At 46.1% G+C, this 25,214-nt stretch overlaps 1 protein-coding gene across 4 annotated transcripts in view; it reads right to left on the bottom strand.

The window, feature by feature from the left end:
• NEBL (nebulette) overlaps positions 1–25,214 on the bottom strand; it is a 276,780-nt gene that overhangs the window by 42,607 nt on the left and 208,959 nt on the right. Inside the window, exons 10-18 of one of the 4 annotated variants that reach the window (XM_088478590.1) lie at positions 5,905–6,009; positions 5,658–5,765; positions 4,948–5,052; positions 4,704–4,811; positions 3,455–3,559; positions 3,201–3,308; positions 2,540–2,644; positions 2,081–2,188; positions 1,567–1,677 (exon numbers count right to left, since the gene is read on the bottom strand). The exons of the other annotated variants lie outside the window; for them this stretch is intronic. Coding sequence (XP_088334716.1) covers positions 1,567–1,677; positions 2,081–2,188; positions 2,540–2,644; positions 3,201–3,308; positions 3,455–3,559; positions 4,704–4,811; positions 4,948–5,052; positions 5,658–5,765; positions 5,905–6,009 — 963 coding nt within the window. The remainder of the gene's footprint in view (positions 1–1,566; positions 1,678–2,080; positions 2,189–2,539; positions 2,645–3,200; positions 3,309–3,454; positions 3,560–4,703; positions 4,812–4,947; positions 5,053–5,657; positions 5,766–5,904; positions 6,010–25,214) is intronic. 4 annotated transcript variants of the gene reach the window in all.

Genomic DNA, 25,214 nt, shown 5'->3' with positions numbered 1-25,214 from the left:
CCGATTTTTTACCTGTAAGGAACAGAAACTACCATATTTATTAAGTGGCAGCTGTAACAATCTGCTCTCTGAGCTATAGCACCAAACAGCAAAGGAGGAGGCTCAATACATTTATTACGTGTGCCATCATGTGCTATTCCGTCCACCTAAAACGCAAATGCAGCAGAGGTGTCTTTAGGTAACAGACACCTCCTTGATGCATCTGCCCTCCCCAATAGTTGCTCCTTTGGCCAGGCTGCGGTAGCTGAAGTTTACCGCAGTCTGGCCGACCCTGGCAGCTGCGAGGCCAGGAAATCTGCGTCCACCGACACAGACCCAGGCCTTGTAATTCCCAGAAAATGGGGGAGTCGCACCCACCGTTTTCGGGAACGATGGATAGTCATGCCCCTCAAACGCCGCAGCATGTCAATCATGCGAGCAAACCCTAAACCATCAGAGATGTACGTTAACCATCGGGTTAGCATACATCTCTGAATTAGGCCCCATGTTAAAAGTGGAAGTCAGCAGCCAAAGGCCCTCATTCAGAGCCACTCGCTATTTGCGGTCGTTCGTTCTAAAACTAGGGGTGGCTATTCAAATGAACCGTTCGCTGTTTGCGGTCTGTTCACGCCTCTATGTCTGAACGAGCGAAAAAAACTTGCGTTCGTTTTTTGGAAAAATACGCCCCCTGGCCGCTCGCATCCCACGTCATGTCCGCTATTTATTAGATTAATCGAGTACATCGACAAGGGTATGAACTACTCGCTATTCTTGGGGTTGGTGTTTGCTACCACAATTTTGCGAGCAGTTCTGACTATAAAATAACCCAGTGACGTGGTCAATGACGCTGCTGTTTTAAATATGCACACCCATAAAACGCCCGTTTTGACCTTTAAGCACGCCTGCGTTCTGATTTCCACTCCCCATTTTCAAGCACCTTCCCCTGTTACCACCCACATACGCCTCTTTCTGTCACTCAAAATAGCAGGCATTCGCTATTTTGCGAGCACATGAATTTCGGCCGCACTGACTTGTTAGCGCATGCGTATAACGATCCGTATGCATGCGCAGTTGGGCTAAAATCGCTCGGAACGAACGAGCGGCCACTTACGAGCGGCTCTGAATCAGGCCCAATGTGTGTTATACATGCATGCAGGGGCGGTTTAAGAGAGAAGGGGGCCTGTGTGTAGTCTCCCTCATCTCTAGCAGGTGCAGTACTGAATAGGAGAGGGCCCCCATGTAGTCCCCTCATCTCTCGCTGGTGTAGTACTGAGTAGACTCCCAGGGGTATATTTACTAAAGTGCAGGTGTTTAGAAGTGGAGATGTTGCCCATAGCAACCAATCCGATTCTACTTAACATTTATCTTTTACCTTCTAGAAGATAATAGCTAGAATCTTATTGGTTGCTATGGGCTACATCTCCACTTCTAAAAACCTGCACTTTAGTATATATACACCCCAGAGTCTACTGCACATGTCCAGGTCTTCGGGAACATGGGTGACCCATTTTCCTGGTGATTTCTACGCACCCACCTCAGATAGGTAATTATAATGTATATAATTGAAGATGCATGTAACAAGCATACCTCACTGAGCAGGTTTGTAGCATGCTTTGCATTCAGGAAGGTCGGTGTGAGCTCTAGATCCACTGATGATTTCCCTTTCATTGCTTTTTCAAAATCCATACGGTATAACTTCTGTTAAGTAAAAATAATAAACAAAACTAAATAACTATATCACATAGTTTAAATACAACAAAATAACAAAATCAATACATGCTATTTCTACTGGTATACCATTGTGAGTGCCCCTAGTGGGGAAGTTAAATCATAACATCTACCGGGGCACAGACAGTTGTGAATGAATAATCATTCTCTGTACATCCCTGCATAATATGTTGGTGCTACATAATCAAAGTGTAATAATAATTTCCACAGTAATATTTTTCATTTTAGGGGCAATTATTGATAGAGTGTGGGGATGCCAATGGTAACTAGTGGGCAAGGGGCAACTGAACGACCTCATACGTGCAACTATTGGCGAGATTGGATAATATTTTATTGGACACTTGAATTCTAGGTCCTCCAGCGTTCTACCAACCTCACTCTGGAATTTCTGAGCCTCCTTTGAAACAAAGTATGATGGGGTATCAACAAATTCAAGCATGGACTTCCCTTTTGATTTTTCATACTGCTCTTTGTATTTGACCTGTAGTCAAAAATAAAAATAAATAATAATTTGCAGATTAAATGTACATTATTGCTTATTCAAGATAATTGTGTTTTAAAATGATTAAAAGCAAACCTCTCAACATTTAAACACATAGGGACAAAATTAGATCCACCCTTGATCTACCCAAACTCTAGCTGATCTGCCCACAAAAGCCTGCTTATGCGCAAATCCCCACCCACTTTCATGTCAACCACCCCATTCAATGTCTCCGAATCAGGATTGTGCTGACATATTAGTATAGTTGGGAGGTATGTAAAAGAGACCCATGACAAACTAAAAGTATTCTTCAGTGTAATACTATGTGCAATATCTAAAACACCAACTCACATTACTCTGGAGTACAGCATTTTCTTTATGATGAAGCTGTTCTGCTGTATCCAACGCAAAATGGTAATTGCCCTTATTTTCTTCAAACTGTTTCTTATACGTGTTCTGAAAGACACAGCAAATATTGATTTTTGTATTATGTTTATAAAAGAGTTTTACCTTCTTCCATCGTAAGTCACTTGTATTAGTTTTTCATTGTTTTGTGAAAATGTTCAATTAAAAAATAACAAAATGCAACTGAGCCATGAATTGGCAGTCATGGTTTGTTTGCAAGTGTGTATATGTATTAGAAAAATCTACTTTATTTTTGCTATAATTTATTATTGCAAATAAACCAAACAAGTGAAAATGATCAAAATAAGCCCCATTCATGATCAAAAAGATTTGCCAAAAACAAACATCAAGTATTGCAGGGCAGATAAAAATATATTAAAGTGATTGTACGTTTTCTATCCTTGCGATCGAAAACCAGAAAAGCTGCTTTATCACATATTATTAAGAAATATATTATAGAAACCTGGATAACACACCAAGCACAGCGGGTGCCAGTTGGAAGTGTTGAGGAACTAGGGGCTGAGGGACCTCAAGTGTTCAACTGGCTGGGGGAGATTAGATAAAAATTTATTGGAGTTTAATAAAAATGTCATCACATTCTACCAACCTCGCTCTGAAATTTCTGAGCCTCCTTTAAAACACAGTATGATGGGGTGTCAACAAATTCAAGCATGGACTTCCCCTTCGATTTTTCATACTGCTCCTTGTATTTGACCTGTAGATGAAAATAATTAGCTCAATGAGGTGAATTATTTAATGTAATTGTTTATGAAACATAATTATTAAAAATGATAAGAGACCCCCATTACAAGTGAAAATATTGTTTTATATTTGTAGCACAGTAATATTTAAATTACTTACCTGACTCTGGAGTACAGCAACATCTTTATGGTGAATCTGTTCTGCTGTATCCAAAGTAAAATGGTAATTGCCCTTATCTTCCTCAAATTGTTTCTTGTACATGTTCTGAAAGACAAGGCACATATTGATCTCAGATTGAGTTTAAAAAGCATTTTATCTGCTTCCATCATTAAACAATTATATATTTATTTTATTTTGTGAAAATGTACAATGCGAGTATTTAGTTGAAAAATAATGTTAAAAAAAAAAAAAAAAACTTTTAAGAAAGTACGGATGTTCATACAGTTAAAAATCGTTTAACACTGGGGGTTAATCAAACCCATATTAGAGTAATATGAAACCGATATTAGAGTAATGGGGTAATGAAGAGCTGACAATATAGTTATTAAAAATATTAATATTAAATGTCCTGCTACAAAGATTTGTAAACTGGCTCCAGCATATGTAGTAATTTACCTTTCTGGTCCTGTAACACATCATTTTTATAACACCAAGTATAGTGGCCTGTAGTTGAGAAGGGCAATATTCTACAAACTGAATATTTGGCCTCATTCCGCATTTAGTGGCACAAATTTCTCAGGCAGTATCTGTGTTGCAGTCATTATTTGTTCCGCTCAGTCTCCCATGCTAGTTATGTTCCACAACATTTTTCACTTGCGCCAGACACATCATAAAAGGCTCATTCACTTCTAACTACATTAGCCTGAATGTTGAATGTGTGTGTGTGCCTCAGTTAGATTGTAAGCTCCATTGGTGCAGGGACTAAGGTGAATTAATAAACCAATGAATAATTCTCTGAACAGCTCTGAGCAGTATTTTGTAGCTACATCTTAAAAGCTGCATCAGGACAATATAAATCCCTCTCATGAATCATGCAAATCCCACCCGACCCATCCACACAACGTCCAGATTCAGATCAATCAGACTCATTTCTTAGTCTAAATGTAGGGATAATTCAGGACTATGATAAAGATTTGATATATGAAGAACAGCAGCAAATGCAGTATTGTCCTGTAAAGGAATTTTTTTTTTATTTGTAACAAAATATGTGCAGGGTATATCATAAGGGACTGCTAATGTTAATTAGCAGCTAAATGGCGACTGTAGAAACCCAGCTGTTCAGCTTGTTGGGGGTCAATGGTTAACATTTGAAAAATCAGTTTATGCTTCTAACATTTTTGTACAAGCATTACAGTATATTCTACCATTTTTTGTACAGAAGTTCTAGGTGCACCAACTTTCTACAAACCTCACTCTGGAATTTCTGAGCCTCCTTTGAGACACAGTATAATGGGGTGTCGATAAATTCAAGCATAGACCTCCCCTTTGATTTTTCATAATTTTCTTTATATTTGACCTGGAGAAGATAGTAAAATAATAATTTGCTGAATAAAGTGACAGTATTATTTAAGATAACTGTGTTTTCAAATGACTAGAATAGATGATAGATGACAATCTAAAAGTAGTGTGTACAGATATATGTACAGTATTACCTGACTCTGGGTTACAGCATTTTCTTTATGCTGAATCTGTTCTGCTGTATCTACGGTAAAATAGTAATTCCCTTTATTTTTCTTAAATTGTTTCTTGTACATGTTCTGAAAGACACCGCAAATCAAAAAAAAAAAATGGATGATCCACATTAAGATTTAAAACATTTATGTCTTCATACACAATACATTTTTGTGGGAGTTGAAAAGGTATATGAAATTTTATTTTCTAAATAATGGATTCTATCTATAGCAAAAAAAATTAAAATAAATATATATATATATATATACATGTATATGTATATATATATATATATATATATATATATATATAGATATATATATATAATGGTAAGTACAAACCATATTACAATAATGAAGGAAATGAAATGAGAAGCTGACAAAACTGAGTTTTAAAAATAAAAAGTAAAACATTTATGATACAGTATAAAAGCTGAAGATGAAGATTTGTAAATTAGCTAAGGGATATGTAGCGATTTACCAATACACGGGCTGTGTTGGTGGTCCGTAGTTTTGCAAATACTGTCTGAGAAACCCCAGCTGTTTAACTATTTTGGAGCTACCTTGAATAAACTTTGATTGTAGATAGGAGATCACCCTTGGCATAGAGTTTGTGCTTTATAAATGTGCCCTTTGTCTTGTACTGTACCATGTCCTTATTTATGTTCTATATGTTCCAACATTCTACCAACCTCACTCTGGAATTTTTGAGCTTCCTTTGAAATGTAGTATGATGGGGTGTCAACAAATTCAAGCATGGACTTCCCTTTTGATTTCTCATAATTTTCTTTGTATTTGACCTGTAGAATAAAATTCAATATTAATTTGCTTAGAATATTACAATATGATTTATCCAAGATAAGTGTCATAAAATGACGAGAGAAACTAAAGGTATTATTTACAGTTGTACTGTGTGTGATATTTAAAATACTCATTTACCTGACTCTGCAGTACAGCATTTTCTTTATGATGAATCTGTTCTGCTGTATCCAATGCAAAATGATAATTTCCCTTACTTTCCTCAAATTGTTTCTTATACATTTTCTGAAAAACATAGAAATCATTGATGTTTCACAATAACATTAAAAATGTTTTCTCTTCATCCATAATAACCTACTTGCTTTTTGAAAATAAATAAATAAAAAACAATTGTGATCATTTACTGTACAATTAAAAAAAACAAAATACAAACAGAACAGAACCATAAATTGTCCCACATAGCTGTGCATTTATTTGGAAAAATAATATGAGATATGGTAAGAACTTACCCTTGTTATCTCTATTTCTACGAAGTCCATAGGGTTCCACAGGATACCTTGGGGTATAGGTGTGACGTCAGTCGCAGGGCACCAAAGAGTTAAGCTTTCAGCCTCCCAGGATGCACTAGGTCCCTCTCCTATACCCCGCCCCCGGGCCAAGGCACCTCAGTTAGTTACCAAGCCATAGGCCGGAGGAGGAGAAGGAAGAGAGAGAACAAAGATCTGGACACATACAAGAATCACATTCTCACCAGAGGGAGACGGAAAACCGGTGACCAGAGCAAAGCCCATCTGCAGCACAGGTGCGACAGGGCGGGAGTCCTGTGGAACCCTATGGACTTCGTAGAAATAGAGATAACAAGGGTAAGTTCTTACCATATCTCATATTTTCTACTTCAGGGTCCATAGGGTATCCACAGGATACCTTGGGGATGTCCCAAAGCAGTATCCTTTAAGGGTGGGGACGCTCCTGTGCAGAAAGGAGAATCCGCCGCCCGAAGGAAGCATCCTGAGAGGCGAAGGTGTCAAACCTGTAATACCTCACGAAGGTATGGACAGAAGACCACGTAGCAGCCTTGCAGATCTGAACTGCCGAGGCACCACGTCGAGCTGCCCACGAAGGACCCACAGACCTAGTGGAATGAGCCTTCAGAGAAGGAGGGACCGGTAGGCCTTCATGAAGATAAGCTTCAGAAATAGCCATACGGATCCAGGCTGCCAAAGTTTGCTTTGAAGCAGGCCAACCCTTTTTACGGAAGCCAAAGAGGACAAACAAAGCGTCCGACTTCCTAAACGAAGAAGTGCGGTCAACATAAGTCCTTAAGGCCCGCACAACATCCAAAGAGGCCTCACCCACGGAAAGACCCGGTGAGTTAAAGGCCGGAACAACTATTTCCTCGTTAATATGAAACTGGGAAATAACTTTGGGAAGAAACTCGGGCCGAGTGCGGAGCACTGCCCTGTTCCCATAAAAAACCAAGAAAGGGGGTCTACAAGAAAGAGCCCCTAACTCAGAAACACGTCTGGCCGAAGCAATGGCCAGAAGGAAAACAGTCTTAGCTGTTAGCCATTTAAGATCCACTGAGCCCAGTGGTTCAAACGGCGGTCCTTGGAGAGCCCTCAGGACCACAGCCAAATCCCAAGGCGCCACAGGTGGAACAAAGGGCGGCTGAATGCGGAGAACACCCTGCATAAAGGTGCGCACATCCGGGATTGTAGCAATCCTACGGTGAAACCAGACAGATAGGGCCGAAACCTGTACCTTCAAAGAAGCAAGGCGAAGCCCATGATCTAGTCCCGCTTGCAGGAAGGCGAGAATCCGAGACAGACGAAACTCCCGCGGTGCATAACCTCTCGGTCGACACCACTGGAAGAACGTATGCCACACGCGATGGTATATCCTCGCGGAAGACGGTTTCCGAGCTCGTAACATGGTACGCACCACAGAGCTGGAAAACCCCCGGGACCTCAGCATGGCCGTCTCAACAGCCACGCCGTCAAAGACAGCCGAGTCAGGTCCGGGTGAAGGCAAGGACCCTGAGACAGAAGGTCCGGTCGTAGCGGCAACCGCAGAGGAATGTCCACGGACAGACCCTGAAGGTCTGAGAACCAGTGCCGTCTGGGCCACGCGGGAGCTATCAACAGGAGCGTCCCTCCTTCCTGTTTGAATTTCCGGATTACCCGTGGAAGAAGGGAGACCGGAGGGAACAGGTATGCGAACCGGAACGTCCACCGGACGGACAGAGCATCCACCAGAGACGCCCCTTCGTCTCTTGTGCGAGACCCGTACACCGGCAACTTGTTGTTGTGCCGGGACGCCATGAGGTCGATTTCTGGAAGACCCCACCTGTCCACCAGTAGTTGAAAAACGTCCGGGTGCAGGGACCATTCCCCCGGATGAACGTCCTGGCGACTTAGAAAGTCCGCCTCCCAATTGAGCACTCCCGGGATGAAGACCGCTGATATGGCCGGAAGATTGCGCTCCGCCCAAACCAGGATCCGAGAGACCTCTACGAGAGCCGCCCGACTGCGAGTTCCTCCTTGCCTGTTTATGTAGGCCACGGTGGTAGCGTTGTCCGACTGGACCTGCACCGGGCGACCCTGGAGAAACCGCTGTGCCTGCTGGAGAGCATTGAAGACCGCACGGAGTTCCAAGATATTTATTGGAAGCTCCGCTTCTGTCGGCGTCCACCTGCCCTGGAACAAGTGTGGACCCAAAACTGCTCCCCAGCCCCGAAGACTGGCGTCCGTTGTCAACAGGACCCAATTTGGAACCCAGAACGGACGTCCCTTGTTGAGGTGGGTCGTCTGTAACCACCACGTAAGGGACAGGCGAACCTCCTGGGTGAGCACAATCGTCTGGGACTTCAGAGACTGAGTCAGCCCGTTCCACTTGGACAGGATCAGGTGCTGCAGAGGTCTGGAGTGAAACTGGGCGTATTCCACCATGTCGAACACCGACACCATGGAGCCCAGTAACCTCATCGCCGAGTGTAAGGACACCCGGCGGCTGTGCAGACAACTGCGCACCCTTGACTGTAAAGCAGAGATCTTGTCCTCCGTCACGAAGATCCTTTGCTGTCCCGAGTCCAATAAGGCTCCAAGATGCAGAATCCTCCGAGACGGGATTAGAGTGGACTTCTGCCAGTTGATTAGCCAGCCGTGCCGTTGCAGCAGTGCAATGGTCAGGTCCAAGTGGCGTAACAGGAGCTCTGGAGATCCTGCCACCAATAACAGGTCGTCCAAATACGGCAACATGCGGACTCCCTGCAGCCGCAGAGAAGCCGCCATGACCGCCATCACCTTGGTGAAAACACGTGGTGCTGTTGCCAGGCCAAAAGGTAACGCCCGAAACTGGAAGTGGTCGCTGCTGATTGCAAACCTGAGGAACTGTTGATGGCGCCAAAGAATAGGGACATGCAGGTAAGCGTCCTGTATGTCCAATGACACCAAGTAGTCCCCAGGTTCCAGCGCCAGAATGATGGACCGTAGGGTCTCCATCCGAAACTTCGGGACCCGCAAAGACTTGTTGAGTGCTTTGAGGTTGAGAATCGGACGATATGACCCATTGGGTTTCTGTACCAAAAATAGATTTGAATAGAAACCCTGGCCCCTCTGGGAGAATGGAACCGCCACTATAACTCCAGCCTGGAGCATAGTGTGCAATACCTTCCGCAGCTCCGTAGCCTTGTTCCGGTCTGATGGGAGACCCGTGGTGAAGAAGCGAGCCGGGGGTCTGTGCCGGAAGGAGAGGGCGTATCCGTGGGAAACCACCTCCAGAACCCAAGTGTCTGTCGTAGTGGTCGACCAACACTGGGCGAACTGTAGCAGGCGGCCTCCCACCCTGGGATCCCCCAAAGGGAGGCCCGGACCGTCAGGCCGCAGGCTTGCCATCTGGCTTGGGGGCCGGACGTCTGGTACTCCATGCCTGCTTCCGGGGCTTGACCGATTTCTTAGGGCCAGCCTGTCGAGGAAACGACTGTGGTTTGGGCCTGCCCTGGGCCCTAGATGACCGAAAGGACGATGGTCCCGAACCAGAAGGAGCAGCGGCCGACGGGAGACAGGCAGATTTGGCTGCCGCCAGCGTGGCCACAATCTTATCCAGATCCGGACCGAAGAGAACTTCTCCGGTAAACGGCAACGCTTCCAGACCTTTCTTGGAATCTGCGTCCGCCTTCCAGGATCGCAGCCACAAGGTGCGACGAGCAGCTACCGCTGCTGAAGAAATTCTAGACACCAGAGTACTAATGTCTAGAGCCGCCTCGTTGATGTAGGTGGCCGAATCACGGAGATTGCCAATCAACTCCGCCTGATCGGCCGGACAGTCGGATTCAAAAGAAGCCTCTAATGAATCCGCCCAGCGCTCCATCGCTCTGGCAACCCAGCAAATGGCCATAGCCGGCCGTGCTGCCCCCCCAGCAAGGGAATAAGCGGACTTCAGGCAGATTTCTACCTTGCGGTCCGTAGCATCCTTAAGGGAGGACATGGATGGCATCGGCAATGTGGCACTACGGACAAGACGGGTCACGTGAGAATCCACCTGTGGAGGGGATTCCCACTTCGCAAAATAATTATCCGCGAACGGATAAGCCACCGCCAGGCGTCTCTGCGGCTGGTATCTTTTGCCCGGTTGTTTCCACGCCTCCTCTAAATGGTCCACCAACTGACCCGAAAGAGGAAAGACTGTGGCATCGCCCTTCACATCTTTGAAAAAGGCATACTTAGATTTAGCCGCTGGGGGAACTTCGTCCTCAATCACCAAGGCTGTGCGGACCGCCCGAATAAGTCCAGGAATATATACTTTGGACTTAGCATCAGCGTCCTTAGTATGGAGAGGTTCCTGATCGTAAGGATCTAGAATCTCCCCATCATCAGACGTCCCTTCGTCATCCTCATAAGGAGCGGACAGAGACGCCACCGGCCTTTTATGAGACCGCATCACAGACTCCCCTTGCAACACATCCGACAAGTGCTGTACAGAACTCGTCAGGGAGTTAACCCACGCTGGCTCCTGAGAACCCGGGAGCGGGGAAATAGGGAGACTGTGGGGTACCACCAATTGTCGTGGGAACCCCTGCATGGGTGACGACACCACAGACTGCTGGGACAAACCCATCGGAGTAAACGCGGGCTGCGGAGCTAACTGGCCCACTAAAGCTGTTAACGCCTGAGCGAAACAAGCCCAGGGCGGCTCCTGTACCGGTGCTGTAACCGTAATAGGCCGCGCCATGGACAAACACTGCCGGCAAAGGCCCTCCGCGCTACCCTCCCCCTCCGCTAACGGTACTTTGCACGTGGTACACTGTAGCCGGAGGGGAAAATCACTTTCAGACATGATGGCACCACGTATGTGACCTCTCTCACCAATTAAGTATTAAATAGGCGAGAGACCACCCTGCAGCACCGCACCGCAAGGGCTTTAGCAGAAAGAACAGGGACAGTAATAAAGCTGACAGTTTAGAGAAGGAAAGATTACAGGCAGCAGCGCTAGCACAGTCACATACAATGCAGAAAAATAACAATTCCTGCACTAACAGCGCTGATCACTCAACTACACAGACACAGGGCCTGGTAGGACACAGCGCTGCATACACAGACCTGACCACAGCGGAGGAGAGGTATGCGGGGGGACCCAGACCACGATGCTTCCGTCCAGCGCTTCCAGCAGCGTTCACCATGCGTTCTGGAGAAGATGGCCGCCGAGGAGCAGAGAGGAGGCTGGCCTGGGGGAGGAGCGCTGCCACAGGACCAGTCGGCAGCATGCAGAGAGGGCTGTGTGCAGCGGGGGAGGCGCCGGCTGTGAGACAGGGAAGGCGCGCTCCCCTGGCATGCATTTAACCCCTGGGACGCCGCAGCGCTACCGCTCTGCTGCGGTCCGCTGTCCCAGGGGGTAGTGGAAGCGCAGGTTGGTCGCCTGGCTCCACGCTGCAGCCAGTCCCCAGGGAGCCCCCTGCCTGGGGACTTAGGACCATGTGATCAGCGGGGACCCACCGCGGGACCCCGCTGCTTACCTCTGTCCCCCTTGAATCCGGCCATGGTCCGGAGCATCTGGGGTCACCGCTAGCTGTGACCCCAGACGCCCACCAGCATCCCCGGATCAGTACCGGCGTTCTGGTACCGGCGGGGTGTAGGGAAGACAGCATGGACGTCAGGACTGACTGTCCATGCTGTTCATCCAGATGTGCAGCCACAGCTGCATGAAGAATAAGCTTCAGGGGCTCTTCTAGCCCCCACTCCAACAGGTGCACCCGACTCCGGCCGGGCACCAAACTAAACTGAGGTGCCTTGGCCCGGGGGCGGGGTATAGGAGGGGGACCTAGTGCATCCTGGGAGGCTGAAAGCTTAACTCTTTGGTGCCCTGCGACTGACGTCACACCTATACCCCAAGGTATCCTGTGGATACCCTATGGACCCTGAAGTAGAAAATTGTATTTTGATCAACCAGGGCGGAAATATGTTTATGAAAATTCTTCTTGTAAACTGTGGATTTCTATTAAAAAAATCTTACTTGTGGGGTAAAAAAAAAAAAAAGTGCACAAAACAGGGTGATTAAACCCATAAAGCAAAATATAAACAATAGATTTCAATCTAGTTCAAAAAGTGCTAATGTTTTCTGTATGAGGGTAAATAAAACCTACTGTACATACAGTATTAAAGTGAGTAGACACAGAAAGTAGACAGAAATGAGGGGGAATGGGGAGCAGAGTTGGGTTTTGTGAAGACCAGAGTGTTAAGAGAAGGGCTAGGCTAAAGACATGTGTTTTGAGGGCACATTTAAAGGCTGGAAGGCTGGCTGAATGGAGCATGGGAGGGCATTTCATAAGATAGGAGCAGTACAGGTGAGGGTGTAGTTATCAGAGCGGCGGACAGCATGCTGCCAGTCTGAATCCCGACACGGGACTCAAGATATCTTAATCCCGATGCAAGAATCCAGAAGGACGGCAGCCCAAATGAGGTAAGTCTGGGGCGCCCTTGGCATTAGGCGCGGGGGGTGGGGGGTAGTGTTAGGTTTAGGCAGCCTAGCGGGGTTAGGGTTAGGTTTTGGGGGGAGGTTAGGGTTAGGCACCCCCAGAGGGGAGGGTTAGGGTTAGGCACCACTGGGGGGGTAGGTTTAGGCACTAAGGGGGGTGGGTTAGGTTTAGACATGAAGGGGGGAGGGTTAGGTTTAGGCACTAACGGGGAGGGTTAGGGTGGGGTGTAGGGAGGGTTAGGGTTAGGCTACAAGAAGGGAGGGTTAGGGGGAGAAGGGGGAAGGGTAAGTATACTTACCTGACCCCTGTCGGGATACCAACCATCGGGATGTCACTGTCTGTATTTTGACAGGAGGCATCCCGACAGCCAGCATTACATATCGATTCCGTACAAGAGAAATCCTGGAGGCAGGCATGATAGGAGGTGATCAGGAAGGAGGTGATGAAGCAAACATTGAAAGAACGAGCAGGGTGGCAGGGAGTATGAATGGGAATGATGCTAGAGCTGTATGGACGGGAAGAGTGATTGAGGGCTTTGAAGGTAAGTGAGAGAAGTTTGAATTTATTTCTGAGAAGGACAGGGAGCCAGTGAAGCTACTGGCAGAGGGGAGCAGCAGAGGTGGAGCATTGGGAGAGAGTAACATAAGGCATGCTGCAGAATTAAGAATAGACTAAGGTGGGAAATAGGAAGGCCAGTGAGGAGTTGATTACAGTAATAAAGGCGAGAAATTATAAGAGCATAGATATAGGTTTAAGTGGCTTCTAGGGTTACAAAGAGATGGAAAATGGAGATATTGTTAAGAGGGAAATGGCAAGAATGGATGTGGAAAGAGGAAAGAGAAGACAGATTCAAGGATGACACCTGGACATGGAGAACAGAGGAAACAGATGGGTAGTCAACAGAGAGGGAGAGAGAGAAAAGAGAGAGTTACTAAAAGTGGGGAAAGATGATGATTTAAATTTTTGAGAGTTTAGGAAATGGCTGGTGCATCACACAAACCGTGGCCAGCAGGCAATATGAGAGAGGGCAGGAGGATAGGGGTCGGGGAAGCGAGATAGGGCCAAATGTAATAGGTTGTGCCTTTTTTAAAAAAAATTTGATTAGATTTTGGCGAGTTTGATTTAAAATTGCAATTTGCTTTGGTCTTAATAAATATTGTAGCTTTAAATCTGACTACTAACGTGATGAAATGCCTGCACTACCAAAAAACTTCTAACTATTACATTTGGTCCATTGGGTTGAGTGTCACTGGCATAGAAGTAATACTGAAGGCCACAAAGGTATTTATAGGATTACTAAGGGAAGAGGTGCAGCGGGAGAACAAGAGGGGACCAAGACAGAGCCTTTGTGAACACCATCAGGAAGGGGGAAGAAGTGGTGACACAGACGGTTGGAGAATTAGGAAGAGAACCATGGGAGTGCAGTGTCAAGAAGGCTAATGGAGTGATGGGTTCCAAGGAGGAAAATGTGGTCAAAAGTGTGAAATGCTGCTGTGAGGATGAGAAGGATCAGTGTAGAGAAGGGACCCTTGGATTTTGCAACGAGCAAGTTATTGTGCAAGACCAAATACAATTTATGGAATGCTCTGTGACGGGTGTGGTATGATATGTCGACATGTGAATGTCGAGTCGGTCATAACATTGATATTGACCATGTTGACTTTCATCATGTAGACAGTGATGAAATGTCGACATGTTTGAATGTCGACATATCGTCCCTGGTGGCCCAGCAGTAACTTAGCTGCTCTTGTTGGCTCCAGCAGCTCCAGTGAGGCTTCTGAGTCCTGGCGGTCATATGACCATGGCCTCCGGCTCAGAGCTGTGTTGACCGGGCGTTTCGGTAAGTAATTCTCACCTATACCTAATCTCTACCATTAACCCTCCCTCTAGTGCTTAACTCTAATCTCCCCCTGCAACCCAAACTCTTCTCACAACCTAGCCCTAAACCTCCCACAGCCTAACACTAATGTCAGCATACTGACTGCGTCCACATGTTGACATTCTTAATAATGTTCACGTTGCCTGTCGACATTTTAACAATGTCAACATTGTGATTATCGACCTTTTCAATACAGCCATGGCCAAAAGTTTTGAGAATGACACAAGTATTGGTTTTCACAAAGTTTGCTGCTTCAGTGTTTTTAGACCTTTTTGTCAGATGTTACTATGGTATACTGAAGTAAAATGACAAGCATTTTATAAGGGTCAAAGGCTTTTATTGACAATTACATTAAGTTTATGCAAAGAGTCAATATTTGCAGTGTTGACCCTTCTTTTTCAAGACCTCTGCAATTCGCCCTGGCATGCTGTCAATCAACTTCTGGGCCACATACTGACTGATGGCCGCCCATTCTTGCCTAATCAATACTTGGAGTTTGTCAGAATTTGTAGGTTTTTGTTTGTCCATCCACCTCTTGAGGATTGACCATAAGGTCTCATTGGGATTAAGGTCTGGGGATTTTCCCGGCCATGGACCCAAAATTTTGATGTTTTGTTCCCCAAGCCACTTAGCTATCACTTTTGCCTTATGGCAAGGTGCTCCATCATGCTGGAAAAAGCATTGTCCGTCACCAAACTGTACTTGGATGGTTGGGAGAAGTTGCTCTTGGAGGATGTTTTGGTACCATTCTTTATTCCTGGCTGTGTTCTTAGGCAAAATTGTGAGTGAGCCCACTCCCTTGGCTGAGAAGCAATCCCACACATGAATGGTCTCAGGATGCTTTACTGTTGGCATGACACAGGACTGATGGTAGCACTCACATTTCCTTGTCCGGACAAGCATTTTTGCAGATGCCGCAAACAATCTGAAAGGGGATTCATCAGAGAAAATAACTTTACCCCAGTCCTCAGCAGTCCAATCCCTGTACCTTTTGAAGAATATCAGTCTGTTCCTGATGTTTTCCTAGAGAGAAGTGGTTTCTTTGTTGCCCTTCTTGACACCAGGCCATCCTCCACAAATCTTCGTTCTGACATCCACAGCTTGTGCTGACAGGCTTGGGGTGATAATGCTTTGGCCGGGGAGACCCGGTTGAAAGGTTTCCCTGGCTGTGGCATTACACCCCAGCTGGATTTGAGCCCAGTGCTGGTTTTAAAAGTAGGGGCAATTTTTTCCCCCCTATTTTTGAAACCAGGACTGGCTCAGCAGACCAGTGCTGGTTCCTAAAATACGGGGGAACCCTACATATTTTGTCCCCGTATTTTTAGGAATCAGGACTGGCTGAGATGCCTGGGGCTGGTTATGCTTTTTGGGACGGGAACCCTACGTCGTATTCTTTTTAAAAACAACACTTTAGGTAGTTTACATGCAGAAACATTCACAAATCACACTGATCTGTGTATGTTTCTGCCAAACTCGCAGCTCAGGAGGTGGTCTATTTGAAACTTCTATTTAGGTCCGAGTTTGCTACAATTACACCTGTGATTGTAATCGTGATTCTTGGCAATTCCCGAGTTGTATCTTTTTCAGTGAAAGTACTTTCGAGTTTGGACAATGGTGTATTTAATCGTGTTTGCAATCTCTCCTGAGTTTTTCAGTCTAAATAGAGAAATCTCTTTCAAACTCACGGGAGTTTGTCTTTAGTAAATTTGCGAGCTGAAAAAAAATATCTTAACACCGAGATTGCAATCTCGCCCACACACGAATCTTTGTAAATGTACCCGTCATTTTTCTATCACAGCCTGTAACATTATAGTTAGAAGCTGATTTGTTGGTACCTTATCTCTCTCCACTTTATCCCTTTCCAAGGGTTGATACATCTCCCCTATTGTTCATTAACTGCATATTAATTTTCATTGCAGAACCAACAAAATTTCCAGTATTAGCATCTCGGAGTGTATCTGAGAATCCTTTTTCTAATGGATTGTGCAGATTACAATTCTACATTCTGTTTTGGAAGGCTGCATAAATACAGCTACAAATTTATACTGATCTTATCCTTTTGTCGCTATCTATTAAGGTTCCATCAATCATTACTGCATTATTTCTACTACATGCCTACGTCATCACCACCAGAAGTCCCATGACCACTTTGAAGACTCATCATCACCGGTGGCACTGGCAGGCAATGCAAAAGCAGAAATAATATCATCACCACCATTACACCAAGCACATCTGTATACAAGTACTGTATGCTAGAGGAACTACAGTGATGTAAGCCTCGAATATGTTGACTGTGTAGATAAACTGGTAACAACCATTCTTTATCATCACCTTGTCCACTTTCACTATCTGTTTACTTGATATTTATCAAAACGTAAGTTTTCTCCCCACTCAATATCATCATTATATTGTAAATAACTTTACAGAACCTTGTATTATTCTTCAGAAATGGGTTGTACACTTTCACCTGCCCATAGTTTTTTTAATCATTGATACACTGGTGACACTAGTACATATATGGTTTTTGACCAAAAGCTGCTGCTGTTATTGTCGCTTCTGAGATTGTGTCAACATCAACAGGGACACCAGTTTTCAGGTGCTGCTCCTCAATATACAACTGATGAATAAGCCAGATTGTTCTACAGAACCTGAATGGCTGATATCAGGATGAAGGTGCATACACACGTAACGATTTTGTAACCAACGATTTTCTGTCAGATTTTCCCTTGAAAAAGTGAACGATTTTTTGAATTGTAATAAATGATTTTTACAACGATGAACGAAAAATGTTCCTTCCCTTAATGAAAATCGTTATGTTGGACAGTCTGAAATGGACAATGAACTACAAAAGGGAGCGCGCTTGAATGATTTTTGTTCATCGTTATAACTCAGAAACTGAACGATTTTTTGAATGATTGAACGGTAACGATGTCGTTAACGACAAATCGTTAAAAAAATTGTTATGTGTGTATGCACCTTGACTGTTTTCTTACTCATTACCTTCCCCAAGGCTTTTATGACTGATTAAAGTACCAGTAATGCTGCTGCATCCCTTTGAGTATGATTACTGGCATTTAGTTGATGACATCTCTAAGCAGCTATGTTTTAGGTTTGAATTTTTACCACAATTGTTTTCTGCTTAATCATTTGTTAATTAATAATATTATTATAAGCAGTGTTGCCTTCAGGGAGGGATCAACTAGATTGGCATTGCAGAGGGGCATGATCGGCATAGGGGGAGTGACCGGGCAGTGTTGTGGGTGGACCAGGGCATGGCCAAGAGATCGCGACATTTTGGCCCAGCCCCGCTACACAATGCCAAGACTACCGGCAGTGTGAAGCAGGGGACGGGGCCAAAATGACGCGATTCAGCGCGAATCGTATCATCGGCCTACCCCACTGTGGGGGTTTCTCTTATACCCGTGGGGGGGAGGGGGGGATGTATGGGTCGGCAGCTGCCGGGAGGCTGGGAGCAGCACCCGATTTTCGTGAGGCGAACCGGGAGGGTAGGCAAGTATGATTATAAGAGTTAGGCATCCACAATGCATATGCACAACTCAAATACGCCCAGAGCACAAGTTCTGCGTCTGGATCTATGATGTCCTGAAACTGCCATGATCCTGACTTATTTCCCTCATATTCTACTAGTTTGTCCTGTGACTGACCTCTGCCACCTGTTCTGCAGGTTAGGATATCAAGATTTGCCTGAGAATCTGTTCAGCATACAAGCTGCAGCATGTGTCTGTGTTACTAATTGCTGGATTCCCTTTTGGACTGATTATGCACCTGAGAGCCGCTCTGTCTGTGAGAGCTGCAGATTCCTGAATACAGCAGAGCTTGCAGTCCAGCTGATATGGACCTGAACTGCAGAGATCATGTGGATGTATTGTTTCCAGCCATTTTCTCTGCATGTCCACAGTGTGCGCCACGCCTAAATTCCCTACAAAATAAGAGATGGGCGCAGCCATGACAGTCTGCATCAGGTAATTAGCTAAACACCAACCAGAAGCCAGGCTGTAGTCACATGATACTCCTGGCCAATCCCTGGACAGCCAGGGGTATATAGGGAGCTTCTAGGACACTCCCAATTTGCCAGTGCTTTGTTACTGCATAACCTGCTGCAAGCTTGCCTGTGTTCCACAGTTACTTTCAGCCAACAGATTTCCAGCACAGTATCGATCTCAAGTGCTTCCTGGCTCCTGTTTTGCTGGTGCCATCCCAATGAAAACCGCAGCATTGAATCCTGTATCGCTGGCGCAGTCCAAGTGTCCACACAATTGCCGGTTCCTGTATTAGCTGGTTTCATCCCAGTGTCCACACAATTGCCGGATCCTGTATTAGCTGGTTTCATCCCAGTGTCCACACAATTGCCGGATCTTGTATAGCTGGTTCCATCCCAGTGGCTGCACAGTAGCTGGATCCTGTTTTATTAGCTGGCCCCATCCCAGTGTCTGTAAAATTGCTGGATATTGTATTAACCTAGAACTGTCTTGTCTTTAGTTTCTCCAGATAGCTATTTACACAGTTCTTCATTATCCAGCTGTCACTCTCTAATCTCTTGACCACATGTAGAAGAGTTATAATTGATCCCCCAGTTTCCGTCCAAGCCTCACAGACCACATTCCAGCTACAACACCTAGTCCAGATCCACATCCGTGACAGAAACTTTGCATAGTGCTGAACTTCCGTGCACAACCGAGATAGAGAATCTGTCCAGCAGTATCTTGCCAGTGCTATTAACTATAGAACCCATATGCTTATAAGATAAACAGGACCAAAGCTATAGAGAGCGGTTCTGGTGCCTGGTACTGTAGGGGGCATGGCCTAATGGTGCGGGGCGTGGCCATGCCCCCTACAAAAAAGTCTTAAAAAATAATAATTGTGCTGCAAAGCATCTCTGTGCACTACCAGGAGGGGCGCCCTGCTCCCCTCAGCAGATCCATGGGGGCATGAATGCTCCTGCCTGCCCACGCACATCAAGTGCAGGCAGAGGAGACTGCTACAATGCTGAGCACAACAGCAGCAGCCCCCCTGGACCCACCGCAGCTCAGTGCACAGCAGCATGTGAGAGGCTGCTGCAGTGGCGCTGACAGGTAAGGAGGCATACCCAGGCCCCTCCAACAAGCCCAGGCCCAGATAATTAGTACCCGCTACATCCCCCCTCTTAGCGCCACTAAACAGGACAGAACAACTCTCAAAGTGGTCAACCGATGTGTTAGCCAGTGGGCAAAAGGTAAATAAAGAAATAAAAAACACCAGATCTACTGTAGTGTCATTTACTTGTGTTCCAGCTCAAAATAAATTGTATGAACTTCAGCTACTGTATGTAATGCTGCATACACACGGGACGACTTGCTCGATCATCGATATCGTTGAACGATTTATTCTATTTAAAATTGAACGATATTGTGGTACGATTTCATCAATGATCATGAACGATTTTATGAACAATGAACGATTTCCGACAGTATTTAAATGATGAAGAATTCATAGATATCGAGCAAGTTGGCCAGCCTGTACGGCCGACCTCAGATATCGTGATCGTTCACACGGCCACGCGCATCGTTGATCGTTCAGTGCAAAAAAAGTAAACAATATGGAAGATCTAACGATAAACTATATCGTTATCATTCAAATCGTTGACAAAAAACCGTCCCGTGTGTACACAGCTTTAGACATTCACTGAATTGGTCTGTTAGTTCAATCTCAGGGCCTGATTCTAACCCGCTCGCGAGCGCTGAGCGCTCGCAAGCGGGTCGATGGTGCCCAAGTGCGCATGTGCACGATGGAGGCGGCTCTGTCGTGCGCATGCGCGAGACCCGAATAACGATGGCCAAGCCGTAGTTATGGGTCTCGCACCAAAGGGGGCGTGCTGTCGATTCCGGGGGCGTGGCTGCCCAGACGGAGGCGTTCTCATGGGAACGCCTACCGTCTGGGTCCAGCCCCACTGACATCACTAGTGATGTCAGTGGGAGTGCTTTTGGCTCTGATAGAGCCAAAAGCACTCCTGGGCTTGCGGCAGCGAGAACCTACCGTAGGGTCTCGTCGCAAGCCTGATGGTCGCGATGGTCTTGACCATCGCGACCATCATTTTGGCCGCTCGCTATAGCTGTGGGTGGTCACAGGGCATAAGCACGCCCACTATGTCATCTCCAGGAAGTGTATGCAACCATCGGTACATCGGGTACCATTGGAAGCGAACGCAGTGCTTGAGGAAGACTATACCCTACCGCGAGCACTGCGATCATTTCAGAGTGAAATACAACCAGGTGATGTGTACTATGACGTTGCCTGTTAATTATGCACGCCTCTGAAACAGCGTTATTTCGCTCAGACACGCCTGCGTTCGCACCTCCACTCCCCCTTTTCTAGTGGCCAGCCCCTGTTAGCCCCTGTTACCACCCACAAACGGCTTCTCCTGTCGCTCACTCTGCTGGGCTGTCTATGCTCGGTGAGCGAACGCTTCCCGATCTTTCACAGTGGTTTGTGCACACGTCCTGCGATGCATACGCATACGCACAATGTGAACCATCGGCATCTACGAGCGAACGCTCCTTAGCGTCCGGGTCTGAATCGGGCCCTATATTCCCTACCACATGTACACACATACACACTAGGGTTAAATGTTTTTGTCAGGACAATTAACCTACCAGTATAGTTTTGGATTGTAGGAGAAAGGAGTATGGTGATGCATTGTGGCATGGAAGTCAAATATTTTATAGCTTTTATATTCTGCACATTGATTTGCATCAGTTTTGTTGTTATCTATCTGAGACAAGCCGTGCATACAGTATTACCGTATCTGAGACAAGCCGTGCATACAGTATTACCGTATCTGAGACAAGCCGTGCATACAGTATTACCGTATCTGAGACAAGCCGTGCATACAGTATTACCGTATCTGAGACAAGCCGTGCATACAGTATTACCGTATCTGAGACAAGCCGTGCATACAGTATTACCGTATCTGAGACAAGCCGTGCATACAGTATTACCGTATCTGAGACAAGCCGTGCATACAGTATTACCGTATCTGAGACAAGCCGTGCATACAGTATTACCGTATCTGAGACAAGCCGTGCATACAGTATTACCGTATCTGAGACAAGCCGTGCATACAGTATTACCGTATCTGAGACAAGCCGTGCATACAGTATTACCGTATCTGAGACAAGCCGTGCATACAGTATTACCGTATCTGAGACAAGCCGTGCATACAGTATTACCGTATCTGAGACAAGCCGTGCATACAGTATTACCGTATCTGAGACAAGCCGTGCATACAGTATTACCGTATCTGAGACAAGCCGTGCATACAGTATTACCGTATCTGAGACAAGCCGTGCATACAGTATTACCGTATCTGAGACAAGCCGTGCATACAGTATTACCGTATCTGAGACAAGCCGTGCATACAGTATTACCGTATCTGAGACAAGCCGTGCATACAGTATTACCGTATCTGAGACAAGCCGTGCATACAGTATTACCGTATCTGAGACAAGCCGTGCATACAGTATTACCGTATCTGAGACAAGCCGTGCATACAGTATTACCGTATCTGAGACAAGCCGTGCATACAGTATTACCGTATCTGAGACAAGCCGTGCATACAGTATTACCGTATCTGAGACAAGCCGTGCATACAGTATTACCGTATCTGAGACAAGCCGTGCATACAGTATTACCGTATCTGAAACAAGCCGTGCATACAGTATTACCGTATCTGAGACAAACCGTGCATACAGTATTACCGTATCTGAGACAAGCCGTGCATACAGTATTACCGTATCTGAGACAAGCCGTGCATACAGTATTACCGTATCTGAGACAAACCGTGCATACAGTATTAACGTATCTGAGACAAGCCCTGCATACAGTATTACCGTATCTGAGACAAGCCCTGCATACAGTATTACCGTATCTGAGACAAACCGTGCATACAGTATTACCGTATCTGAGACAAGCCCTGCATACAGTATTACCGTATCTGAGACAAGCCGTGCATACAGTATTACCGTATCTGAGACAAGCCCTGCATACAGTATTACCGTATCTGAGACAAGCCGTGCATACAGTATTACCGTATCTGAGACAAGCCGTGCATACAGTATTACCGTATCTGAGACAAGCCCTGCATACAGTATTACCGTATCTGAGACAAGCCGTGCATACAGTATTACCGTATCTGAGACAAGCCGTGCATACAGTATTACCGTATCTGAGACAAGCCGTGCATACAGTATTACCGTATCTGAGACAAGCCGTGCATACAGTATTACCGTATCTGAGACAAGCCGTGCATACAGTATTACCGTATCTGAGACAAGCCATGTATACAGTATTACCGTTCTTGTGATCAATAATTCCACTTGCGGCTAAATACTAGACTTAAGTGTAAGATTTCTGCCTTCTCTGGTTCTCACCCTGGAGCTCGCAGATTCCTCCCCATCTTATCTGTATACAAGATATAAAGCAGAGCTGCCAACATATTAATAATAATTTCCAGCAAAGCTTCTTGAGTCAGATCATTGAGGTGCATTGTCTGCTTTCCTTTCCTAGGTGGAATTTGGTGCTCTATAATTCCCATCAGGACATGATTATTGAACTTAGGTCACTTTGATTTTTTCGCCACTCAATCATTTTTAACTTATAAAGCCAGGACAATTAGACTACACAGTGAGAACTGAATCAGAATAAGAGTATATAAGAAACAATGGGCCTGATTCAGACCCACTCGCGAGCGGCTGTCCGCTCGCAAGTGGGTCGATGTTATGGACTGAGCATGCGCACGACGGAGGGAGCTCCGTCGTGCGCATGCGCCAGACGCGACGAGCGAAGGAAAGTCCTTCGCTCGTTGTGTCCGATCAAAGGGGGCGTGCTGTCAATGTTGATTGACAGCACGCCCCCTTTGGTAGGCATTCCGGGGGCGTGCCTCCCTGACGGGGGCGTTCCCATGGGAACGCCTCCCATCAAAAGCCGGCCCACTGACATCACTAGTGATGTCAGTGGGAGTGATTTTGGCTCTGATAGAGCCAAAATCACTCCGGAGCTTGCGGTTGAAAACCTCAACCGCAGGCTCCGGCTCGCAATTTCGATGGTCGCGATGGTCACGACCATCGCGGCCATCAAAATGCACGCTCGTATAGGTTGTGGGTGGTGACCCACAGCTATACGAGCGTCCAGGAGGACGCTCCATTTTCATGGAGCCCGGCCCTCATTCAGAGCGTGCGCTCTGCTCAGAGCGTACGGCTCTGAATGAGGGCCAATATGTTGGTTAGGATGGAGACACAGGGACATTAAATAAGGGGGGGAAAGCAAGAAAAAAATTGTTACAAGCCGGGTCTGTCCGTGGATATCGTGGTGATTCCATTAGGTGATCATAGTCACCAGGATTAGGGGGCACAGGATTAATTATCTAATGTCACCCATTCAGTATTGTGAATGTTCCCACAGTGCCACCAAGACTGATCAGTGATGGGCTGGGAGTGTGGTGTTGGGCTATAATGTCACAGCCCAGTCCCATACTCCCAGGTCCATATGTAATAGCCTGCAACAATTTGCAGACAGCGGTGAGATTTCGGTGACATAGCCACTAGATTTAAAGCAGCACATTTCTGTAATGCAAAACCAGTTTGCTTTTGCCTTAAAATAAATTGCCACTTTAGGGGGCCTATTCATAATCACTTAATTTATACAAAAGCAGGCGAAAAATAACAATTTCACCTAATGTTGCATAATTTAAGTGTCAGCCCCATTCATCAATCATGTAATACAGGAGATATCACAGATATCTCCTGGTTATAATTGTGCCTTGATAATTTCCACAATCCCCATACTTTAGTATGGGGATATGGAAATTTTGTGTAATTTTTCGGAACTTGTGATTGATACTGTACGTCATTCTGAGATGGCGTACAGCATTGATACCATGCACAAGCTGCCGTTTACATGGTAGCTTGTGCAGCAGAGGGATCTATTCAGAACCCTCCTGCTGCGGTTACTTACCCTGGCATCTCTTCTGCCGGTGGGAGCTTGTGCTGCAGGGGCGTTAGAAGCAGCGTCGGGGAAAGGGGTTGGGGCGTCAGACTGCAGTGGTGGGTTACGGGTGGAGGAGGGGCAGCTACATACACAGGTGGCCGCGGGGGAGAGGCACCAAGGGAGGGGGAGATCGGCTGGCACTGACACCAGCGGCAGCGGGGGAGAGGAGCCAACACTGATACTGGCGGCCGTGGGGGAAGGGGCTGCACCAACACCGGCGGCAGCGGGGGGTGGGGGGGCTGGCACTGTCACCAGCGGCCATGGAGGAGGGGGTTAATGATACCAGGGACACATTACATAGGAGCAGGCAGCAAGGGTGGTGGGTCTCCATACAGAGGTGCTGGGGTGGCACAGTGTGTTGAGAGTATGCAGGCAGAGATGGGACACTGACAGAGGAAAAGTATCACATTTCCGAAAAGATGTCTTCACAGAAATAGCATCTTTTCGGAAGTGATACTTTTGTCATAGAGGAATGATGAATAGCATTACATTTATCAATGAACTCGTGGCGAGTTCAAAACTAGAATATCACTCATGATTTTATTATCACGATGAATAGACAGACCCCTAATTCTATTGCCTGTGTAGCAGAAATCTTGC

The sequence above is a fragment of the Taudactylus pleione genome, unplaced genomic scaffold (genome assembly GCF_031769625.1).
Source record: "Taudactylus pleione unplaced genomic scaffold, aTauple2 ptg000216l, whole genome shotgun sequence".
Lineage (NCBI taxonomy): Eukaryota > Metazoa > Chordata > Amphibia > Anura > Myobatrachidae > Taudactylus > Taudactylus pleione.
This window is presented reverse-complemented; position numbering and strand designations above follow the sequence as displayed.